The 18,620-nt window shown below is 36.1% G+C and overlaps 1 protein-coding gene across 1 annotated transcript in view; it reads left to right on the top strand.

Moving 5' to 3' along the window:
* The window catches only part of PCDH15 (protocadherin related 15), a 548,396-nt gene that overhangs the window by 205,999 nt on the left and 323,777 nt on the right, over window positions 1-18,620 (top strand). The window contains exon 7 of the mRNA XM_058671280.1: window positions 7,737-7,907. Coding sequence (XP_058527263.1) covers window positions 7,737-7,907 — 171 coding nt within the window. The remainder of the gene's footprint in view (window positions 1-7,736; window positions 7,908-18,620) is intronic.

Here is an 18,620-nt window from a genome sequence, read left to right as displayed (position 1 = left end):
TGTCAGATAATTTGCCAAAGACTGCTTGGCTGCAGATGCATAGAATAATTTATGTGATTTCCATCCTGTCCCTTTGATCTGCATGTATTTTGTTGTGCAGGCGTTAGGCTGTTTTTCTGTAAGTCTTGTATATATATGTGCTATTTTTTTTGTCAAAATTGCTTAGGAATCTGGAGCCACTTTTATTTTCATATGAATTTTAGAATCATGTGTTGAAAACCTGTAAGAAAGCCATAGGCATTTTGATTGAAATCGTTTTGTATCTAGAAATCTGCTTTGAAAGTATGAACATTGTGATATTGATTCTTTCATGAACATGGAAGATTTCTCTATTTTTGTCTTTTTTTAATGTTTTGCAATATTTTTTGTAGATATACTTCACATTCTTAACTGTATTTACTGCAATGTATTTAAGCTTTGTTTTTAAGTTTATTTATTTTTACTGGAAAGATATGTATATAAGGAGAAGGAAAAACAGAAAGATCTTCTGTCTGCTGTTTCATTCCCCACGTGGCTGCAATGCCAAAGCTGAGTTGATCTGAAACCAGAAGTTGGGATCCTCCTCCAGGTCTCCCATGTGGGTGCAGGGTTCCAAGGTTTTGGGTCATCTTCTACTGCTTTCCCAGGCTATAAGCAGACAGCTGGATGGGGAGTGGAGCAGCCAGGATACTAACCGACACACATATGGGGTCATGGTGCATGCAAGATAAAGATTTAGCCACTAGGCTATCGTACTGTACCATTGAGGGTATGTGTGTATGTTTTATTGCTGTTCTGAATGGTACTGAACTTAAAATACCCTCCTCAGCTAGGGTGTATTCTATTTATTCAAAGATTATTGATTTTTGTATGTGGATTTATATCCCAGAATTTCTAGTAGTGTCTTAGTGGGTCTTTTGACTTCCCTATATATTGAATCATTTCATTTGCAAACAAGGATGATTTGATTTTATCATTTTCTATTTATATCCATTTTATTTCTTTTTAATGCTTAAAAGCTCTGGCTAAAACTTCCAAAACTAAATTGAGTGAATTGAGTAACATTCATAAAAGCAGGGGTCCTTTTCTGGTTTTAAATTTTAGTGGAAATGCTTCCAGATGTTCCCCCCTGAATATGGTACAGGCTGTATGTTTGTCATATATTGCCCTGCTTGTGTTGAGTAACGTTCATTCTATACACAGTTTAAGATTTTTATCATGAAAGGGTGTTACATTTTGTCACCTGTTTTTTATACCTCTTTTCAAGTAAGTATATGATTTTTAATCTTCAGTTTTTTAATTTGATATGTGACATTTTGCTTATGCTGAATGATCTCTGCATACTTGGGGTAAATCCCACTTAGTCTTGGTGATCTCTCTGATGTATTGTTGGATTTCATTTATTTGGTATTGCCTGTGTTCATTTTATATTTTGATCTATAGCTCTGGTTTTTGTTTTTTGGTTTTTGGTTTTGTTTTGCTCCATCTTTTTCTAGTTTTGCTGGAGTTATAGAAGGAGTTAGGAGTTTTGAAGCATTCCCTTCCTTTCAGTTGTTTTAAAGAATTAGAGAAGAATTAAAATTAGTTCTTTCAATGTTACTTAAAAATTAACAGTGAAGTCACCTGATCCTTGTCTCTTTGATGGGAGGGTTTTCATTACTAATTGAATCTCCATCTTGGTAGTTGGTTTATTGAGTTTTGCTATGTCATCATGACTCAGTTCAAGTAGATTATATATGTCTAGATATCTATCCATCTCTTCTATATTTTCCAGTTTGTTGTCACATAGCTAATTGCAGTACTTCCTGATTCTTTATATTTCTGCAGTATTTGTTATATTACGCTTTCTTTGATTTTATTGATTTGTATTTTTCTCCCTTTTTTCCCCAAGTTGGGCTTATGTTGCATCAATTTTACTTATTTTTTCAAAAAAATTTCACTGATCATTGTTTCATTTTTATGTAAATTAAAATTTAAATTATTCTTCCATCCTACTAATTTGGGGTTTGGGATGTTGTATTCCGAGGTCCTAGAAATTCTTTGTTCACTTTTTTGGTGTATGCATTCATTGCTATGACTGTCCATCTTTTTGTTAAAGCCTAAGCTTTTAATTTATTGCATTGTCATTTTCATTCATTGCCAGTTTTTATTTCCCTTTGGATGTCTTCTATGACAAACTATTAATTCAGACGTGTGTTGTTCCATCTATACGTATTTAATTATTTTCTAGAATTTTTCAAATTGGTGGTTTCCAACTTTATACCACAGTCATGAGAAAAGATAGATGGTGTGATTTTGTTTTTTACTTGCTGAGGCTTGCTTTATAGCCTAGCATACTGTCTATCCCAGAGAAAGTTGCATGCACAGTTGTGTCATGAAATGTTCTGTGTATGTAAGTTAGGTTCATTTGATCCATAGTGTATATTTCCTCTGATATTTCTCTCTAACTTATTTGTCCGTTAAAGAAAGTGGTTCCCCATTACTCTTATATAAGCTACGTCTCCCTTTAGGTCAGTTAGCATTTTTTTTTATAGTTAAGCACCTGGATATTGGGTGTATATACATTTACAATACTTAAGTATTCCTGTTGAAGTGTTTCATTAATTGCAACATAATACCCTTCTTCATCTCTTACCATTTATGGTAAAGTATATTTTGTCTGATATTAGAGTGAAAACTCTGCTCATTTTTTTCCTTTACATAAGCATGAGAAGGAAAGGGAGTATCTTTTCCTATCCTTTCAAACTTAGTCTAACTTTGTGATGATATGTTTATTGTAGGCAACAAATATGGGTTTTCTTGTTGTTAAAAAGCTGTTGTTAACTCTTTTGTTTAAGAAGATTTATTTATTTATTTGAGAGGCAAAATTACAGACAAAGGAAGAAGAGACAGAATGAGATCTTTCATTGCTGGTACATTCCCCAGACGGTGACAACAGCAGGAGTTGGGTTGCTATGAATCCTAGAGCCAGGAGCGTATTCCAAAATCTCCCAATCACTTGGACTATCCTATACTCATTCCCAGATGCACTAACAGGGAACAGAGTTGGAAGAAAAGCAGCTAATATTTGAATCAGCAGTCATATGGGATACTGGCATAGTAGATAATAACATTATCTGCTATGCTTTTTAATTATGTCAGCCTGTATCATTTAGAGAATTTAGGCCATTATATTCAAGGTTATTATATGTAATGACTTGTTCCTACCATTTCTTCATTATATTCATGCTATTTGCTCTGGATGTCCTTTGTGAATTTACAGGAATTTCTGCATTCATAGTGTTTTGCAGTGGTGACTCTCATTCTCTGTATGTGTAGCACATCCTTAAACATTTGTAAGGTCTGACAGGTAATCAAAATTCTTTCCATTCTTGCTGTTTTGCAAAATCTTTGTTTAACCCTTGTAAGTAAGTGTGAGCTTTTAAGAGTACGGAATTCTTCATTGACCATTTCTTTCAGGCTTGGAGAATATCCCTGCATTCTCCCTGTGCCTGTAGGGATTCTGATGAGAAATCAATGCTAGTCGATTTGGAGAGTCTCTGAAAGAAAGCTGACATTTCTGTAGTGCACAATTTAGAAGTTTTTGTTTGTTTGTTTGTTGCTTATGGTTTGCTGTTGAAAGTTTGACATATGTGGTGAGGATTGATTCTGATGAATTCTAGAATTCCTAACAATGCACTTGGATTTTCCATTTTTTCCACCACATTAGTGAAGTTTTTTGCTGTCATTTCACTGAATTGACCTAATGCATACTCTATTTGCATTCATTCTGGAACTGCTGAGGTATGCATGCTTGGTTGGGAGATAGCATCCTATAAATCCCAAATGCTGTTTTCATTTTTTTCTGTTTCTGTCCGATATATTTTCAAAGAGTGTCTTTCAGTTTAGAAATGCTTTCTTCTCCCTCACTGAGTCTACTGTTGACACTTCCCCCTGCGTTTTCTCTTTGATAGACTGAATTCATTTCTTTTACTTCAATTAATTATTTTGATGTCTTAATCTCTTGACAAAAATCTTCAGCCATCCCCTCTATGGATTTCTTCATTTCATGAATATGTCTCCGTGTTTTAGAGAAACCTACAATCAGCTTTTCAAATTAATTTTTAAACATTTCATCAATTTCTTTTTTGGTCACATTCTAATATTGAAGCATTTTATTCCTTGTAAGAAAGCTCCTTTTGTTATTTCTTGCAATTATGCATTTCTGTTTAGGCATCTGTGGCAATGCTTGTTGTTTTTCTTCTGTGATGTCTTTAATCCCGAGCTATGCCTTTGTAGTTAGTGGAATGTCTGTTCCTTCAGTGAGTATACACAGGCAGATTCTCGGTGAGAGCACTGAGCTGTGGTGAGTGCTGATGTTTTGGCCAAATATCTAGGGTGACACAGAAATTATCTCTGTTGTCAGCAAAGAGAAGGGAATGGCCATGCCTGCTGACATAATTATAGCCTTATCTCTGTTGCTAGGTGATCAATGCTCAGGAATAGCCCACAGTGGGTACAGCCCCTACAAGTGCCAACATGTGTACTGTGTAAAGAATTTGTGAGGTTCTCCATGTGAGCACACAACTCTGCAATGATCCAAAGTCAGTAAGGAAGATGGTTTTTTTTTTTTTCACTCCCATAAAATGCGCTGGTACAAGAGTTTCTACATTCTGTCTTGGAATCGAATGTTGCCCTTTTCCTGCTTGTCACCAGGCACGCTTGTTGGAGGATGCATAAAGAGAAGTGTGCTCTCCCTCAGCTTGCTGGGTGGGTATCCCTCATCCCCTACTCCTCCATTCATGTTAGGACTCTGCGCCAGACTCAGTCAGTATGATCCACAAGGTTCTCTTCAGGCAATTTCCACCAGCGACAAGTGATATTATTTCCTGCTGCCACCTCACTCTCAGAAGCTGGTATCTTCTCTAGCCCCCTTCTTTAGCAGCCGCAGGTGGTGTTCCTGCTTGCTGTTGCATGTTTGTATTATGCTTGCTGTGCCGTGTCAACTTTCTTCCTTCTATAGAATTTCCTCTGCAAGCTTCTCTAACTTTTCCCTTGGAGTACGGCTCTGCCTTTTCTATTATTTTCCCCTTGTAAAAACCAGAATGTCTTTTCCCTACTCAGCTAACTTGGAATCTTCCTTCAATTATATTATAATGGCTTAGGCCTCATAGATTATTATGGGGATATAGTTGGTGGTAATTGGTTTATTTTGATGAGTGCTGGTTTTGGCCAGTTTCCACAGAAGCTGCTTTTCTCAGAATACAATTTGGAGATTTGGGGCATATTATTGCTGTTAGGTTTTATTAATGCTTGCTCATGTAATCAAGATCACTAGGTCAGTATGTTCTGGATAAGGTTGCACTTAAAATTTCACCAAGAGATATTTCTGCTTTCTAAGATTTTGCCTTCAAGAAATTCTCTGGAACCTCTCTTGATTAACAAAACTGTGGACTAGTATAACTGGAATGTAGTGTCAAACAAGACTTAAGACAAAGTTACTTTTTTGATTCTTGGGATAACTCATTTAGTATTTAAGATTTGTGTGTTTATTATGAAGGCAGAGTTTTATGGAGAAGGAGAGACAGTGAGAAAGAATTTCTGTCCACTACTTCACTCCCCAAAAAGCCACATCAGAGAGGGCTGGATCAAGCCGAAGCCAGGAGCCTGGGACTCCATTTGGAGCTCCCACATGTGTGTAAGAACTGGAGTATTTGGGTCATCCTTGCTGTTTTTCCTAAGTTCGTTAAGAGGAAGCTGGATCAGAAGTGAAATACTCACTATTTGAACCGTTGCTCAAATGGAATACCAGCATCACAAACACTGGCTTAGCCCTCTGTATCAAGACTAACCCTAAAATTTACTTTTGAGTCAAAAATTGTTTTTATGTTATTTTTAAAAAACTATCAAATATACAAATTGTACATAATTATGCTTTCTAATTGGCAGACAAATATTTAATTCGCAAATTCCCAGAAGAAGACACGTGGCATGCAACATAAAACAAAGCAATATTCTGTTAGTTGTGCCTTAATACTAAGCTGTCTTTAGCAAAACAACTGAATTTCTAAGAAATGACTCTTTACTGATTATATGTGGGTGGCACATATGGATTTTGTTCTAAAGAAGTATGAAGGAACAATCTGATAAAAAATGACCTTGGCCTAGCGAACAGGGTAACTGACAAAAGATTTATATTTCAAAATCAGAGAAAGAGCTTGCGAGTGTAAGGTTTCTAAATTAAACATTCTAAGAATAGGTCAACTGTGGTTAGGCACCTGGATTCTGTATGGGCTGGTATAAAAGAGGTGCCATGGGCCCGGCGGCGTGGCCTAGCGGTTAAAGTCCTCGCCTTGAAAGCCCCGGAATCCCATATGGGCGCCGGTTCTAATCCCGGCAGCCCCACTTCCCATCCAGCTCCCTGCTTGTGGCCTGGGAAAGCAGTTGAGGACGGCCCAAAGCTTTGGGACCCTGCACCTGCATGGAAGACCCGGATGAGGTTCCTGGTCCAGGCATCGGATTGGCGCGTACCGGCCCGTTGCGGCTCACTTGGGGAGTGAAACATCGGATGGAAGATCTTCCTCTCTGTCTCTCCTCCTCTCTGTATATCCGGCTTTCCAATAATAATAATAAAATCTTAAAAAAAAAAAAGAGGTGCCATGAACCTAGGGGGACACAACATTTAGCTAAGAAAAACACAAAGACCTATCATTTTCAATGCATGAATTGTAGCAAATAAAACAGGACAAAATGAGCTTTGAAAATGTGAGAATTCTCTACTTATCAGTTATTTTCTGTGAATCTGAAACTATTCAAATGGAAAAATTAATGTTTATTTTCATTCACTTGAAAGAATGAGACACATAAACTTTCTCTCTCTCACACACACACACACACACACACAGACATACACACACAGAGTGAGAAGAGAAAGAGATCTCATGTGCACTAGTTTACTCCCAACGCCTGTAACAGTCAACAGCAAACAGGCTTAAGTCCGGATTCCACAGCTCCATCTGTGTCTGCCACTTGGGTGCAGGAGCACAAACTCTTGAGCCATCTTCTGCTGCCATTTGAGATTGAGTATGAGAAAGTTGAAATAGAGTGCAGGGATGGGACTAGGTCTGGTATTACAAAATGAGATGTGTGCATCCCAAGGGGTGGCATAATCCATTCGGCTACAAGGTTTGCACCCAGTTTTGTTTTGTTTAATTACCGCAGTTTACAACTAAAGATCATAATGGTCGTGTACTCACTTCCTGCTTCTTCCTGAACTTTGGTGATGAAAAATTCCATTTATTTCTGGAGAAATTTTTCCCAGTGATTGAGAATTCTGTTGTCATTCTAACAATATGAAAAGGCCTAACCTATAAATGCTGAGACAATATATCATGGAGATGCTTAAAATGTTCCGGAAAATTAAATTAAAATATAACTATTGTAGTACAGTTTTTGCAATCCATGTAGTTTTCCAGAGTACACTTTTTTCTTTGAACATTTTGAATGTTTCTCATATGCATGGACTTCAAATTTTTTTTTTACATCCAAATTTAGCTTTTAAGTTCATTTGTTCCACAAATGTTTTAAAGTCTTTCATACCTTCAAGAAAAAGTGTTTGGTAGCAAATGCAGTTCAGTTTACAGTTCAATTCATCACTGCAATCTGTGGGTTTAAATAAGTAAAAAAATCAATTATTCCAACCGAAAAATGGATAAAGAAAGTAAGTCTAGTTTGTGCCTATGAAGTGAACTACAGTGGTGTTTGCTTTTCTGTTTCAGGACCGTGCACAAAATCTGAATGAACGCCGAACCACCACAACCACCCTCACTGTGGATGTTTTGGATGGGGATGACTTGGGCCCCATGTTTCTTCCCTGCGTCCTTGTGCCAAACACTCGAGACTGTCGTCCACTCACCTATCAAGCTGTCATTCCTGAGTTAAGAACCCCGGTAAGTATCCCCTCATTTTTCTCCATGATTTATATTGCTTCAGTCTCAGTTATGTTCCGTTCAAATGTTTTGCAAACATGTGAATTAATAATTATAAAATTGCCTGTGCAGATGTTGAAATGGTTATGCCTGACATATAGTTTTCCACAATCCAAAAATGTTGTGAAAGTTTTTGTTCACAATATACAATCATCATTTTCATGGTAGAGTGTATCACGATGTAATAAACACTTTCTACAATTTTTTTTCCACCAGTAAAATCACAGTGGATTTTGGTTGTCAAAATGTTACGAGAATCCCCATATTTTGAAATAAATTCAGCATTTGCTAAAATTCGCCATTAAACTTGCAGCACTAAGTCCGGGGACATTTACATCTACAGGAAGTGCTTTTTGCCCCTAGAGCTCCACATTGGAGATCATGCTGAACTCTTTGGAGTAGGAGATAACAGGTCCTGAATATACACATCCAGCTCTTAAAGATATATTCTGCAGAAGCAAAAGGTGATGAATGCATATTTCTATACCCTGCATTTAAAAAAATGATGATGGCGCTATAACTTCTTGTCAGTTATAGTTCATACCTTGGACTTTTGGAGATGATAGATTTGAATGCATAGGAACAACGAATTCTAGGATTGACAAAATCCTGCTGAGGCTGACCTATCAAATTTTCAAAAATGAAGAAGTGTGTGTGTGTGTGTGTGTGTGTGTGTGTGTGCTTATTCCATTTTAGAGAAGTCAGATTGCTGGTAGTCAACTGTTTTTGTTGTGTCTGAAAAACATTCAGCTCTTTGTATCTTGAACATCCTCAAATAGCAAATGTTGTCAAAAGACATTGTTCTTTTGTATGAACTTGATCAACTTAGTCTGAAGAGTCCTCTGCATATTTGACATATTGAACACTAAATCATCAATGTCTTCCCTTAAATATAAACTATATTCCATTTCATTCATTTAAAACATTCTTTCACTTTGTGAGAAGTTTCCTTATAATAGATATTATAAAGCTGAACACAACCTCTGTGTCTACTAATGTAAATGATTGCTGCTCTCAGGCCTGGCATGAACAAACTGGGGAAACTAAAAATATGTGCATTAAATAAATACATACACTTCCAGGTAAGTGGAGTTTTTATTTTATTTTTTTTTTACAGATAAAAAGGTAGTTAAATGTATTTGGAGACATATACATAAATATTTATACATACATACGTGCATGTATTTCACCTAAGTTTGTACATCATGATAGTATTTTGTTTAATTTTAGTAGGGAAGTTTTAAACAGTGATAATGAATAAAGCTTTCAAAACCTTAATGGAAATAATGCCCAAAAGCTAATGTTTGGTATTAATATGTTTATGAGTTAATTTATGTGACTGGCATACCAGTGAGACCCCCCAAGGAAATTATTGAGATCACAACAATTAGATTTAATCAATCAGTGTGTGATAACTGTTTAATAATACCCTCTGGAACAATGGAGGTAAAGGTAGATTGAGATTGCTGCTTGTAGAGCAGAAAGAACACACTGACTTAATTTTATGAAGAAACAGTGAGTGCCATATCTCCTTTCCAGATTATAGACTGAACATCTTTCTATTTCTCAAATAGTTGAAGACCAGGTCAGACTCCAGATTTGGAGAAATGGCTAAAGTGAAATCAGTGTCCAAAGGTTAAATAAAATTTCCAATTTGTCATGACCTGCACTAAGTTCTGGTTTTAGTCAGCTTTTTGTTGCAGTAGAAAATATCTGAAATAGCCTAACTTTATATATGGAACAGTAAGGTTTATTTAATTGTATAGTTGTTGAAGTTCATGGCTCCGTATCAGATTGGTCTCATAGGTTTGCCTTCTGATGATGTCCTTGCTCTCACAGACCTAAGGTTTTCTCAGTGTATCGCAGACGAGACAGCAGGAGTGTCTGTCTACATAAGTATATCTTCATAAAAAGCCACCACGGTGTTACCACAAGGGCTCCATCTTAATGGTCCAAATATAATCACTTCCCCAAGTCCCCACCTCTAAATTCTGTTTTTGTAAATTTTGTAACTAAGTTTCTACCATACTAGGACCATTAACCTAACATTGGAAGCTGAATATCTTCCTGTGTGAGTCCAGGACCCAAATCATTTTCTCACATAAATAGCTCCCAAAAATATTAACTGGCTAAATATTAAACGTATAATAGGCCCTGTTAGATACATACTACCATTTAGCTTATTTTTCAGATGAGTTCTCAGTGGTAACAAGTATAGAAGGTTTCCATGGTCAGATAGCCAAGAATAGTAATCAACTAAAATATGTTAAGATTCCAGAAGTTTAAGTGGAACTAAGATACATTTGAGACCTGAATTTATGGAGAAAGACTGGCTGTAGTAGTGTGGGTTAGGATGGAGATGTGCTCTACAAACACACAAAATTTGGTTCATCCTGTCCATTACTGTATCATATTATTCAACTTTTGACTACAGAATAGAAAAACTGGTTGAAAGATCTAGTATCCAGTATTATAACAGTGTAGATAAATTATCAACATGAGGAAAGTAATGAATTAATGAGACCCAGTCAGAAATTTCTCTTGTGCTGCACCCTTTATTGTTTCATGGTTTTTCCCCTTAAGCTTTATTTATTCTTTTGAAAACCTGAGTCTCACAGGAACAGAGGAAGAGACAGACAGGAGATAGATAGGTCTTGCACACTCTGCTTCATTCTCCAGTGGCTGCAATACCTAAAGGATCAATTAGGTCAAAGCCAAGAACTTCATCCAGGAGTCCTACATGAATGGCAGGAGCCCAGACACCAGGGTCAATTTATGTTGATTTTCTTGGGCCGTGAGTAGGAAGCTGGTTCAAAACTAGGAATGCCTGCATGTAAACTGGTGATGGCTATGTAAGGTTAGCATGGTAGGCAGTCTCTTATCTCACTAGGTAGACAGCACCATGTTTAAACTAGAAACAGAGGGCCCAGCACAGTGGCTCAGTTGGTGAATCTTCCCATCACCCCTTCAAATGCCAGGATCCGAAATGGGTGCCAGTTCATGTCTCCACTGGTCCATTTCCTATCCAGCTCCCTGCTTGTGTCCTGAGAAAGGAGAATAGAGTGCCTCAAAGCCTTGGAACCCTGTTCCCACATGTGAGATTAAGAAGAAACTACTGGCTGCTGGCTTAGACTGACTGACTCTGGCCACTGTAGCCATTTGGAGAGTGAACAAACTGATGGAAGATCTTTCTCTGTCTCTCCTTCTCTGTCAGTCTGCCTTTGCATTAAAAATAAATGTATTAAAAAAACACAAGAATTAAAAAAAAATCCCTAGAAACAGAAGGTATTCTAAGTTGCAGTGTTTCTTGCTGGAAAAAATGATATTCACACACAGGTCAATATATTTATTGAAAAAATAGCTTTGGGTTTTCTCTGGAAATCATGTTTAGTAAACTAAATATCCTGCTGTTTATTCTGGAATGGCCCATCCTTATGGTTCACCATCATTTTCACAGAATCAGCCTGTTCTTAGTATTCTTGGGATTAAAAAGAACTTTATAGTTTTACACATTTAAATAGAGCAAATGTTTGTTCATTAGGTTATATATTTTTATTGACAGGAATAAATATACTGACTTGTAAAATTAAGTGCTTGTACTGATAATCAGTTCTGTAAGAAGTCATGAAAATGTAGGAGCTTACTACTACAATTACCTAATTTTCTCCAGAAACTGCATTTTTAGTAATACTAGGGGAGGCACCTTTTTTTCATTGGATGCAGTATTAGTTGGGAAGAACTTTCTTTCACCTAGAACTGGACACCACATTAAGGATGGTTAACTCTGAAATTGTTAGCAAATTGAATCTGTTTGCTGGAGCTTAGTCAGGCCTGAGGGTTCAAAACCTATTTTCACAGCAAAACACTAGGTTCTAATAAGAAATTTCCCTGGAGAATTATGTAAAACAATTTCATGAACTAATCTGAAACTTTCACCAGTTTCATGAGATGCAGCAAGCATCCCACTCACACTACAAGAATGCACATGGAAGAAATTGTTAAGGTAAACTTTGGAAAACAAACCGGCCCTCATCATTATATCTTCTTTTCCTGTGCTTTTCTGTATCTTTGTCCCGAATCTATTCTGAATCACTCAGGGTACAAACCTGGGATAGTTTTTGAGTGTTGCATTCAAATTGCTGTGTTAAAGTCTGTCATTTTATCAGTTTGTCTTTTTTTTTCTTGCTACCATTCAGGAATTTTTAATGAGGAAAATCTTGCTATTTAGAGTCAGACAAGCAACTGTTCATGTCAGCTAAGCATAAAATGTTAACTTTAAATACATACTTGCTAATCCTTTCTTGAACTAATACTTCACATTTTGAAGATTTTGACGCCTGCTCATTTTATTGATGTAAAATCTTCCATGAATTACCTAAGTGATATTCTCAAGATAAAAAACTATTCTTAATTCTCCCATAACACATACAGAATTTATCAGGTCAGAATAATTTTTAAAAAATACAGTTTAATATAGTCTGTAATTCATGAACTGACATATAGTAAAATGTAAACATGTTTTCCATCTGAAATTAAATAATCATTTTAGAGATCATATAAATTTATGTAATAAATGCTTTTCTACTACAGAAAACTTTAAAAAAATATCTTTACACTCAGATTAATAATGACAAAATTCCTAAACAAATCTGATATCCAAATATTTGCAACAATTGGTGTCCCTGTGCGTATTTTTCTTATTAGATTGTTCAATATCTAGTTTATCCTATATACCAAATATAATAATTGAGGAATCTGGGTTATTAGGATGAGGTTAAATCTTGCTGAAATACATTTTTATTAAATTCTTTCATTTTCTGACTCTAAATGTTGCTAATGTCAGCAATTTTGGGTTTTCTGGTATTGAAGAAAATATCCACAGAATTTGATATATATAGCTCATTGTCTTTCTTTCATGAAGCTCAGTTACATGGTGTATCAGTATACATTATACAGAGCTTAATAGCAATAAATTTCATATTAACATGGCTGGATGGTTAATTTCTTTATAAAAAGTTGTTATTATTTGAAAGCCAGAGTGAGAGAGAAAGAGATCTTCCATCCAGTATTTCATTGCTTGATAGCTACAATGACTGGGGATGGATCAGGCTGAAGCTGGGAGCCAGTAACTTAATTAGGGTTTGCCACTTGGAGAGCAGGAGCCCAAACATTTGGGCCATTATCTGCTTTTGGAGTGTTAACTGAGCACTCAGAACATGAATTGCAGTGCCTGTGAGATGCTACAAAGCCAGACCCAAGTCAGTTAATTTCTTCCTTAGAAATTTTCTGTGGACAGAAATGCTGTGAAATATTGACTGCTGTCTATGTTTACTGTATAGTTTTGTTAATTATACCACCATATGTTTTACAGTGTTTTGACTTTAGCTGTTCGCTGGATATGGTTATCATTTCTCCTGTTTAAAATGTCTATGTATTAGTTGTTTTTGTTTTGAAAGGCATAGTGACAGGAGGGAAGAGAAACAGCAGTCTTTGATCTATTGAGTCACTCACAAAATGGCTGCACATTTATAGTTGAAAGCAGGAACTCCAGCTAGTTTTCCCAGGTGAATGACAGGGCTTGAAGAAATTGGGCCACATTCAGCTTAATTTCAAGGCATATAAGCCAGGACTGGATTGGGACAGATTCTCCAATGTGAGATGCTAGTGTGTCAAGCAGTGGCTAAACTTGCCACAACACAAAGCTTGCCCCTCTTCTTCCACTGTTTAAAACCTTGGATTGGATCTGCTTTATCCAGTTCTGAATATTTTCACCATAATCTTTGTCATAAATAATCTATTGCCCCTCTACCTCAGAAGGTAGAGGTATCTTCTTTGGCTCACTTGCAGTTCTTACTTCTTCTAGCGAAATTTTCTCCATAATTAGAAGAGAGGTCATTTTTTTTTGGGGGGGCGGTTATTTTAAACCTTTTTCTTTCTACTTTTCTCTGTTTACATTAAATATATCACAACTTGGAACTCTCCTGTCTTGTGTCTTATCAAGTCACCGGTGGTTTTTCCTCTCCTTGCCTTGGATTTCTCTTAAATATTTGATGCCTATTCTTTCTTTTTAAATAATCTCTCTGTTTACACCTTTTTCTTGTTCTTAATTTTTAGGACTTTTCCAAATATTGTCTTGTTTCTTTGCCCCACACACTGCAGTTCTCACTAAGAATGAATGAATTAACCAGCTTTAGTGGGTTGTGTGGAGATTGTCTATATGTTATTGATGTGTTTTTTGACATGAGAACTCTCCCGAGTTTGTAACTTTTCTAAACATGCGTACAGTATTTCCTACAGCTGCCTCACTTTCCTTTCTAATCAGTCTGAATGTGTCTGCATTGACTCTCATGTTACTCTCCCTCATTTCTGTGATTTAAAGCTGATCTTGTGAGTTTTATCCTTAAACCCACCATTCTGAAAAGACACTTTATGCCCTACAAAATGTTGCTCAAATCTATTCAATACCCCATCATTTCCATTGCCAAAGTATTGCAACTACAACCACACACTTCTCCCCTTTCAACCACCATCCTATTAAGGTTCATGTTACATGTTTTGTTTTGCCTTGCTTTGTTTGCAAAATTATGGTTTAAAACTTTTCATAATATCAATTCAAAGTAATTACATCTGAACACTTTGCAGTATCAGCAGGTCTAGCTCACATAACATTGTAACTGAAAATCAAAGAATTATGTAAATGGAACTTCACATATAACCCTGACCTTCTGTGAGAATCACTGTTTCTTTTCTACATTTCGTTTCATACGTTAAGATTTCATTTTTTGGGCCCAGCAGCGTGGTCTAGCGGCTAAAGTCGGTGCCCTGAACGCCCGGGATCCCATATGGGTGCCGGTTCTAATCCCGGCAGCCCCACTTCCCATCCCGCTCCCTGCTTGTGGCCTGGGAAAGCAGTTGAGGACGGCCCAATGCATTGGGACACTGCACCCGCTTGGGAGACCCGGAAGAGGTTCCTGGTTCCTGGCATCGGATTGGCGCGTACCGACCCGTTGCGGCTCACTTGGGGAGTGAATCATTGGATGGAAGATCTTCCTCTCTGTCTCTCCTCCTCTCTGTATATCTGACTTTGCAATAAAAATAAATCTTTAAAAAAAAAAGATTTCATTTGTTGTTCAAGATTAATCTTGGTCATCCTGAGAGTTGTCAAAATTAACTCTTTTTTCTGCTAATTTATTACCATAAATATTGACAACAATCTTGTATCTTAGACATTTATCTGTCTCTCTTTTACAAGACTAAGTTTTTCAGGTTCTCATTTGAAACCACTGAATATTGATCTGAATTATATCATCAATTAAAAATTCAAAATCATATACTGTACAATAAGACATTGGTTGTAATTATAAATAAGCAAGGTTCTTGCCCTATTTCTTTCAATTACAGTGCATATATAACTGTGCATATGAAAATAGTATATATGTAGATATAATTATTGCACTTAATATATTAACTATTATATGTAGATTTCTTTATACAATATTAGTGTTCAGTTAAAAATATGGCAAGTATTATACTTGGTAATTATCCATTCAAGGATGATCTTCAGATTCACATTTATCAGAGTCTTGATAAAGTAATCCTATTTTCTAGTTTTTAGAGAATGCTTGTACATAATCCTTGTCCCCAGATGTTGCTCATGCTTGAGTTGCCCTTCCATGGTTTCCAAACATCATTTTTCTCCTCACTCCTTTGGTGAATTTCTTTCAACCTCTTTCCTGTGAAGTCCATTTTCAGTCAGCTTAGTAGGAAGTCAAAAGGGAAACAATTGACAGCTCTCAAACTTTAGACAGCCTTTTGATGAGAAGATGGTATGTATATGTCAAGACAGATGATAAATAAGACATATTGAGGCAACATGTAATATTTATCATTTTTCTTCACTCATACACACATTTTATCAGAACCAGAACCAAATGCTCAAAAAAACCCCATCAGCTCCAAATTCTATCATTCTCAGAATGTATTAAATTTTGTGAAACATCTTGCAGAAAATTTACTGGCACAAGTATTAGAGCTCATAAGGACATCAAGTCTGATGTGAAACCCATATTGTGTTGCTGTAATTACTGTAAGCCAGAGTTTGAGTCTGCCATATGCAAAATAGGTAATACTTCATAATATACATGATATGCATTCATATAATAAAAATGCTAAAAATGATTTTGTTGCACATTTAGTCAGTTCCTAGCAAATCAAAAGGGTTTGACAATAGAAGTTATTATATTCCCAGGAGAGTTTTGCATATAGTTCAGTATTTACTCAGAAACTCATCAGAAGAAGTATTTAAGTAAAATGGATTGCTAAGCATCAAACTACCTGAAATTTAAGTATTAGCTTCAAAATTTGAGTTTTATTGGCCAAAACTTGGGTCATTTATCCTTATTTCATCGCTCTTGGCTAATTTACTATGATTTTTGGAGCCCTTAAAATAATGCAACTGTTTTAATGAAGAAAATGTTTTAGAGATTTTTAAAAAACAAACAGGCTTGTACCATTATTGCGTGTGAGAATACATTATGCGAAAAATAGCACTTTGGGAGAGGTAGAACCTGATGCAAAATGCCAAAAGATAATACTGTGATTCAGAAATACATTGATGAATTAAATTTTAAATGTCAGCCACAGTAACAGCTATCCTGATCTTTTTTCTTTTATTGAGAATTTAGAAACAGTGGATTTCAACGAAGCTCTTCTAATTGTCCCACAGAGCCTGGCATTTTGCAGAGATGCCTCAGGGCTTCTAGTCCAGATAAAAATAGGGATTCCATTCTCTATAGCTTGTAATTTTTTTTCCTGCTAAACTAATGTTTTCACTGCCTTATTATGAAGGGATTGGCTGCTAACCATACACTATGCATAAGCATTTAAGTTGTATGTATTTAAATCTGTTCTTTTGAAAAATGTTCATTTCTTTTGCTGATTTTTTTAAGAAGTTTTTTTGTTAACTGTCCCTGGGTTTCTAAAGCTCTTTTTAAATCCTGGATATTAGTCCCCTGTGCAAAATTGTTCTCCCATTCTGTTGGTTGCTTCTTCACTTTGTTTCCTTTGCTGCACAGAAGCTTTTTAGTTTAATGTAGTCCCATTTGTTCTTTTGCCTTTGTCTGTGCTTTTGGCATCTTTTCTAAGAAGTCTTTGCCCATTCCTATTTCTTGGAGAGTGCTTCCTATGTTTTCCTTTAATGGTGTGATGGTCTCTGGGTGCAGATTTAGGTCCTTGATCCATTTAGAGCTGATTTTTGTATACTGTGACAGGTGTGGGTCTTGCTTCTTAATTCTGCAAGCTGCTATCCAGTTGTCCCAACAGCATTTATTGAATACCAGGCTTTTTACCTGGATTCTTTTCAGTTTTCTTTTCAAAGATTAATTGGCTATACATGTGTGGGCTTCCTTCTGGTGTTTCTATCTGTTTCATTGATCTTCTTCTCTATTTCTGTGCCAGCACCAGACTGTTTTCATAACCACTGCTCTGTAGTATGTCTTGATCTCTGAAATTCTGATTTTTCCAGCTTGATTTTTACTCTTCATGATATCTTTAGCTATTCATGGGCTCTTTTGATTCCAGATGAACTTTTGTGTCATCTTTTCTATTTCTGAGAACAATGTTGTTGGAATTTTGATTGGGATTGCGTTGGATCTGTATGCATGAAAGAAATGAAAACTGCATATGAGAAGAGGATCTGTAATCCTGTATTTACAGCAGCATAATCTACAATAGCAAAGACATGGAAACAATCCAGATGCCCATCCAAAAGCAGTGGTACATCTACTACATAGAATATCACTCAGCTCTTAAGAAGAATGAAATTATACCATTTAAGACCATTATGCTCAGTGAAATAAGTCAATCCCAAAAGAACAAATACCATATGTTCTCTCTAATATAAGGAAACCATCATATAAATTGTAACTTCAATAACCTATTCCATACTGGATTTTTTGCTGCATCCCAGATGTTTTGATGTTCTAATTTCATTTACATTTTTTCCAAATACTTTATTTCTCTTGACAAATTCATCACTGGCTCATAGATTACACGGTGGCATCATTTTACCCAAGAGACTTTTGTGTTTTCTTTTTGTCACTGTGTGTTGATTATTCAGTGGCATGTTTTTCAACTCCATGCTGCTGTAATTTTATTGTTGTTGTTCTAATTCATACTGGTTATTGACCTTATTTAATGGCTTTTCATTTATGGTATAGTGATGGGGGTAATAGAGACTACCATATCCAGATGTTGGAATAAAATGCAATATGCATTCCTACTTCCACATCAAAGATTGACTCCCAATGAAACTGTTGGAAATGTGTAGAAATGGGATGCTGGACTGCTTGACACTGTACAGCAATGTTGCGGCATACTTAATTAACAGACTGATGGAATCATGACTCCTTATGAAGAGCTATAGTATTGTAGTAACATGGGGGAAAAGCTCTTATGTGGTTTTTTTGGGGGGGGAGGGGAACCCCAGTCTCTACAAAAATTGTACCAAAAAATTTAAAAATTCAAAATAAAAATTTAACAAAAAACTTTTGTACAAATGAAATTACTGGATTTCATCAAAGTGAAGTATTAGATGTTCGCTCTAGTCTCAAAGAATCTTTGGTAACTTACAGGATTCAGGAGATAAAGGTTGAGAATAGTCAACATAATTATGAC

Source organism: Ochotona princeps, chromosome 13 (genome assembly GCF_030435755.1).
Source record: "Ochotona princeps isolate mOchPri1 chromosome 13, mOchPri1.hap1, whole genome shotgun sequence".
Classification (NCBI taxonomy): Eukaryota; Metazoa; Chordata; class Mammalia; order Lagomorpha; family Ochotonidae; genus Ochotona; species Ochotona princeps.
Note: the sequence above shows the minus strand (reverse complement) of the source record. Positions and strands in the feature narration are given on the sequence as shown.